Source organism: Chanodichthys erythropterus, chromosome 2 (genome assembly GCF_024489055.1).
Source record: "Chanodichthys erythropterus isolate Z2021 chromosome 2, ASM2448905v1, whole genome shotgun sequence".
Taxonomy (NCBI): Eukaryota; Metazoa; Chordata; class Actinopteri; order Cypriniformes; family Xenocyprididae; genus Chanodichthys; species Chanodichthys erythropterus.
Genome location: NC_090222.1, coordinates 32590046 through 32596755, shown reverse-complemented (window position 1 = coordinate 32596755; position 6710 = coordinate 32590046). Strand labels below are relative to the sequence as shown.

At 36.8% G+C, this 6710-nt stretch overlaps 1 protein-coding gene across 1 annotated transcript; it reads right to left on the bottom strand.

Moving 5' to 3' along the window:
* Window positions 1-4960: 4960 nt before the first annotated feature.
* On the bottom strand, window positions 4961-6710 carry si:ch211-135n15.2 (uncharacterized protein LOC557207 homolog). Its single transcript, XM_067399107.1, has 6 exons — window positions 6606-6710; window positions 6423-6506; window positions 6288-6344; window positions 6126-6206; window positions 5777-5872; window positions 4961-5194 (listed from the first exon to the last, which is right to left on the bottom strand). The coding sequence occupies exons 1-6, from the start codon at window positions 6708-6710 to the stop codon at window positions 4961-4963; spliced, it is 657 nt and encodes a 218-aa protein (XP_067255208.1).

The window sequence follows — 6710 nt, the reverse complement described above, 5'->3', positions numbered from 1 at the left end:
ACATTCGTCTGGATGAATAAATATCTATCTGTGAGATACAAATGTGGTTCATTTTTTGTTATATGGCTTTTGTAAATATCGACAGAATTTTATCAGCACATATGTTATGTCAGAAGTCCCATTAAGTAATTAAGTAGTGTTTGAACCACATCTTGAGTTTTACCTTTGTCCTGCAGCACTCACAGGAAGTCGAGGCAACAATAATAGAGATGGCGATGACCAGAGCATCACAGACCATCAAAACAATGTGAGTCACACCCTGAGTGAATATCAGAGGCAGGATGATTATGAACGAGGTAAATTTCATGGTTGATATAAACATTATGAAGGAGAGACTAGTATAGATCTAAATAATTACAGTAGCTTGAAACTGCATTTGAAACCAACCAACATGTAAAATACCTTCTGGAGTCATTTTTACAGATCTATCATGTGTTGGTAAGAAAGTCTATACACTTACATCATTTGCAAAGGCATGAAAGGGAATGGAGATAGCAGCTGTTATGGGATTGAGGTAGTTTAGCGATTGTGATGTTCTGATCTGAAATGAGAAAGACTATTTAGGCAAATCAAATGTATTAAAACAATGCATTGTATTCTAATATTATTACTTTCATTCAGATACAATGAAATGTAAAATACTCAAGATTTTCAGACAAACCAATTGTTTGTTATGTGTGCGTGCAGCTGACACCGTCACAGATCCAGTTAAAACTGACTACAGTGAAGAAAATGAACATTATTCAGTATTTGTTCAATGCACAATGTTTTCCTGATGCTGAAATAAAAGACTTACAATGGGAGATGCCCAGAGAATGTAAAATAAACCTTTCCAGGTTGTTAAGCTGAACATCCCTATGCCTAATAATATTTCCAAAACCTGTAAGATATAAAACAAGATGGTCAATGTTTCCTAATGGACCAAAAATTAGCATGTAGCAGAAAAAAACCTTGAAGTGGAGCAGTTTGATTTACCCCCATAATCACTGGCCTGATCATCATGAAATTAGACAGCACGTACTGGTCAAATGGTGACAATGGCTTCTGCTGAGAGCTGGTCACATCATCATGTTTAGGCATCTTTAAACACACTGAGAGAGATATGTGTTGGGATGGGAAGTGTATGAAATGTTATGTTCTGAATCTGATGCACTTAGCCATTTCAATTTTAGTTAGATTTTGGTTACTAACAAGCTATTGTACTTTTACATCTATACTATTAAAAGTTACATTATTCAACTTTTTTTTTTTTTACTCTACAGTTGTTTCTCTTTGCAGTCAGCCAAAGAGAAACCAACAGTAAAAAAGTCACTGTTTACATTATCTGAGCTGAAAATCAGGATTTACTAGAAGAGTTGCACAGACCTCACATGATGGGAAGTTAACCAAACAGTGTTGGTTTATTTGGATTTTTTTTTTTTTTTTAAATCCGAAACAGTTCAAACTAAAAAAGGGACAAGCAACATCACTATTTTCTGATAAAGCTTTGGAAGAAGCACGTTCATTTGATTCGTCACACTACATAAGATCTAAAGGTTCAATCTAAGGTTGTATTGTATTCCACATATTGTATAATATTAAAAATAGTCTTCCTCCCAACCTCTAGTAGTTACAGATTAGCAGTATCAAACAGATCTGTTCTACAATCTGAGGAAAATAATCACTATATTAATAGACTACTTTACCTTGATGTTGCTCTTGTCTTGGGTCTTGCCATTTCCTCTTTCCCTTTAAGTTGTAATTTAGATAAAAGGCAGTTTATGAGACTCCACCTCCTAAGGGAAGTTTATGCATATACTGTTTGTGATATTATGGGTGGCACAGTGGCTCAGTGGGTAGCACTGCCGCCTCACAGCAAGAAAGTTTCTGGTTTGATTCACGGTTGACATGAGGACATGTGACATTTGCATGTTTATGAGAGACCACTGTATGCTCAGGTCTCCCTTACAATCAAAAGACATGCAGGACAGGTGAATTTGAGATACTAAATTGTGCATCGTGCATATGTGTATGATAGCTCAGCAATGGACTGGTTATCTGTTCAGGGTGTTTCTCTTTTTAATGGCCTGAGATGCTGGAACAGTCTCCATGCAGCTTCCCAATTACCCTAAACAGTTTGGAAAATGGATGCATGTTTCTGAAACTTCACTCTATTCTGGGATATGCAACTTATATGCAGTATGCAGCAATTTGTCTATTTTTTATAACACAGGCCACTATTCTGATAAAATGTCATAAAATACCAAACATTTGAATAAGCTGGCAGAGATCGTTTTTGATGTTTTATGATGACTAATTAGGGCCCGAGCACCGATGGTGTGAGGACCCTATTGGAATTGCTCAGCCAATTATTCCTTTTCTCCAAAATGAATCGCATTTTTGAGGGCCTAAACATTATCAAAAACTCATGAAACTTTGCACACGCGTCAGAAGTGGTGAAAATTTACATCTGATATGGGTTTCAGAATTAGGTGTGGCAAAATGGCTCGATAGCGCCACCTACAAAATTTCAATTACGCGCCCTTCGTGCTACGTTTCACGTACAGTTATGAAATTCAGTAGACAGATGTAACCGCCCAATACCTACAAAAAAGTCCCTGGGTGCAAAGTTTGTAAACCCAACAGGAAGTGAGATATTTTGAATTTTCTCTGCAAAAATTTGGCAGTTTTTGCCATTTCCACATGTTGTACTTTAACGAACTCCTCCTAGAGCTTTAATCAGATCAACATCATATTTGGTCAGTCTAATCTAAAGGCCTTTGAGACGTTAAATTGCGAAGATCTAGAGTTTTCGCTGAAGGGCGTGTCCGTGGCGGCCTGGCAAAGTTCGATGTTTCGCCATGAAACAGGAAGATGTTGTAACTCGGGCATACAATTTCTGATCTGCCCCAAACTTCTCATGTTTTATTAGAGTCCTGACCTGAAGACATCTATATGACAATATTCAGTTACAGTCATAGCGCCACCTGGGGGCAACAGGAAATGACATGTTTTACACTGTGATTAACTCCTCATAGAGATTAAACCAGATCAACATCATATATGGCCAGTCTAATCTTAAGGCCTTTGAGGCGTTAAATTGCAAAGATCTTGATTTTTCGTTGAAGGGCGTGTCCGTGGTGACCGACAAAGTCTGATGTTTCGCCATGTAAGATTAATCACTTTTTTGAGGGCCGAAACATACTCGAAAATTCATGAAACTTTGCAGATGCGTCAGAAGTGGTGAAAATTTATGTCTGATATGGGTTTCAGAATTAAGTGTGGCAAAATGGCTCGATAGCGCCACCTAAAAAAATTCAACGAAGTGCCACTGACACTACGTTTCACGTACAGGTATGAAATTTGGTACACACATCTAACAGCCCAATACCTACAAAAAAAGTCTGAAATCTGAAAACCAACAGGAAGTCAGATATTTTGAATTTTCTTTGCAAAATTTGTGCAGTTTTTGCCATTTCCAGACGTTGTACTTTAACGAACTCCTCCTAGAGCTTTAATCAGATCAACATCATATATCATCGGGGGCGGTGAGCCCGGGTGCGAGGGCCCTTCCATCGCTGCTTGCAGCTTTAATAATATCTTGTATTCACACCTAATGCACCTAATAATTACAGTAAAAAAAAAAAAAAAAACACTATGTGTTTATCATTAAAAGTTCAATACAATATTTACGAGTTTGTTTCCTCATAAAATCTTTGAGCTAATAAGGTTGAGCGTATTTGGCTTGCTGTCCGCTGTGGAGGACTCGAGGAAGCAGCTTCAACTCGAGCTTGGATATACCCCCAGGGACTTCTAGTGCCTGGAAGAGGAGTACGATAGATGAGATGCCTAATTTATGTGGTGGAGTTCGGGAGGTGGAGGGATATCGAAACAACTGATGCCAGAGCAGGGTGAGTAGCTGCTAATATGCTCTGGATGTAATTGAAAGATTAGGGTTCCCTGCTCTTGAGATTATGTTTGAGTTTCACTGATAGAAAGATTAGATGGGTTCACTCCTCCTGAAATTACGTTGTGAACTTCACTAATCTCTATTGTGTCTGTGACATGCTGTTGATTACAAATGAAATTTTTAACTCGTCTCCAAGGTTGTATATACAATGAAAAACATGCAGTGCATTTACAAAGAAAGCTTATGGGGCTATCACACTGTAAAAGGATTAGTTCACTTTAGAATTAAAATTTGCTGATAATTTACTCACCCCCGTGTCATCCAAGATGTTCATGTCTTTCTTTCTTCAGTTGAAAAGAAATTAAGGTTTTTGAGGAAAACATTCCAGGATTTTTCTCCATATATTGGACTTCACTGGGATTCAACGAGTTTAAGGTTCAAATTGCAGCTTCAAAGGGCTCTACATGATCCCAGACGAGGAATAATTTTCTAAAAAAAGAAAAATGTATATACTTTTTAACCACAAATGCTCTTCTTGCACTGCTCTGCGTTGCGCCGCGCATTACGCAATCATGTTGGAACGGTCACGCGTGGCGCAATGGAGAGCTTTTATTTATTTTTTTTCTCCAGAAAATTACCAATAGTTTCGCTAGATAAGACCCTTATTCCTCAACTGGGAGACCTTTGAAGCTGCATTGAAACTGCAATTTGGACCTTCAAGTCATTGAACCCCAGTAAAGTCCACTATATGGAGAAAAATCCTGGAATGTTTTCCTCAAAAAATGTATTTTCGACTGAAGAAAGAAAGATATGAACATCTTGGATGACATGGGGGTGAGTAAATTATCAGGAAATTTGAATTCTGAAGTGAACGAATCCTTTAATAATTGTTAATATGAAACGGTCACACTGTTTTAAAGTAACACTTAAACATGGTAGCATGAGACTTTTTAATTATATTCAGAAAAGTGAATAAGTAGCTCCAATAAAACTGATTTCATCAACAGACTAGAAATTGCCCCTTGTTTTCCAAATAGTTTGATGGAATGTCAAAAGGACCTGGATTATAGTTCACTGGAGGTCCAGAAGGACTTGACTGTAGCTTGGTGGAGGTTCAAAAAGACCAGGATCATATCTTAGTGGAGGTGCTGATGGGACTGCATCATAATTTGGTGGAGGTGCTGGAGGAATTGGTTCGTAGTTTGGTGGAGGTGCAAAAGGGCCTAGTTGGCCCTGAAGCACAATATTGTTGTCAGTCATGTAAGGCACATCTCTGTTTATGTAGCTGACTGCAACATCTCTTGACTAGAGAACACAACAAAAAGAGAACATCATTATTGTGTTGCATTCATTATTGGATGTATCTCAATGGGATGCAGTGGCAGCTGTTAATCTACCTTCTAATGCATTAATTAACCAGAAAGGATATGAAAATGAGGTCACTTGTTTCTGTCAAAAATGCAGTTAAATACTCATAAGAGATAAAATGTGGATCTTTCTGAATAACCATCATTAAACAAATATAACTTTATTTCTGTCAGGCTGCTTTTGTGAACTGGTTTAACTGATATGTCCTTATGTTCCTTATATGTCTTTAGAATATATATATATAGCTTGCAAGGATATAAGGAATCATTTTTTGATGGTTTTTTTTTTGTTATTTTGCAGAATGAAATTCCCATTCCTCATTCATCTTCATTATATTGAAGGATATTCTATATAGTTTCACCTTTTGTGTTCCACAGACAAAATATAATAGGGGTATGGAATGGCATGAGGGACAGTAAATAGTGTTTTTTTAATTTTATTTTAATTTTTTTTTTATTTGTACATTTTTAAAGTTTATTTAAGATAAGAGTCTTTGAATTTCATCTTGATGAGTTTTACCTTCTTCATGCAGCAGTCACAAGAAGATGAGGCAACAATAACTGAGATAATGAAGACCAGAACATCACAGACAACCAAGAGAATCAGAGTCATGCCCTGAGTGAGTATGGAAACAAGATGATAAATACATTTTATTAGTAGTCATAAATAATAGTCATTTGTCTTTAAGAAATTGTCAGAAATGGCACATCGTGATTGATATTGAAGTGCAAATTAGTGTAGAGGTTTATCTGGTTACAGTTGGAACCACTTTTATAGTTGATCGCACTTATATTAGCACTTTTGAATGTAAGTTTGGCAGATATTGTACTTTTGTTAGACTCAAAGCAGGATGTCTACAGACACTTACATCACTGTCAACACAATGAAATGGGAAGGAGATAACAGCTCCTATGGCATTGAAACAGTTTAGAAATTGTGAGATTAAGACCTGAAATGAAAAAAATACCATTTAGGTAGATTAGAGATATTATTTAAAATATTTTCTATTACATTAGATATTCAGACTAACCTGACATTTGTTACGTTTGGATGCAGCTGATATCGTCACAGATCCAGTTAAAACTGACTACAGTGAAGAAAATGAACATTATTCAGTATTTGTTCATTGCACAATGTTGTCCTGGTGTTGAAATAACATACTTACAATTAGACATGACCAGAGGAGAAATAAAAATCCTGTCCAGATTTCTAAGACAAACATCACCATACCTAATGATATTTCCAAAACCTGTAAGATATAAAACAACACATTATCTGTTTCCTCATTTCCCCCAATTTAAAATGATCAAGAAGCAAAAAGAAATTGAAGTGGAACAGTTTGTTTTACCCCCATGACCTTTGGCCTGATCTTCATGAATTTAGACACCACACGCTGGTCAAATAGTGACGCTGGCTGCTGCAGAAAGCTGGTCATATCATCACGTCTAGGCAT

Coding starts and splice junctions, on each gene's coding strand:
- si:ch211-135n15.2 (XM_067399107.1), bottom strand. CDS start 6,710: ATGCCTAGACGTGATGATATGACCAGCTTTCTGCAGCAGCCAGCGTCA. Junction 6,345..6,422: donor TCCTCTGGTCATGTCTAATT/GTAAGTATGTTA, acceptor TCTTCACTGTAG/TCAGTTTTAACTGGATCTGT. Junction 5,195..5,776: donor GTGACTGCTGCATGAAGAAG/GTAAAACTCATC, acceptor TGTGTTCTCTAG/TCAAGAGATGTTGCAGTCAG.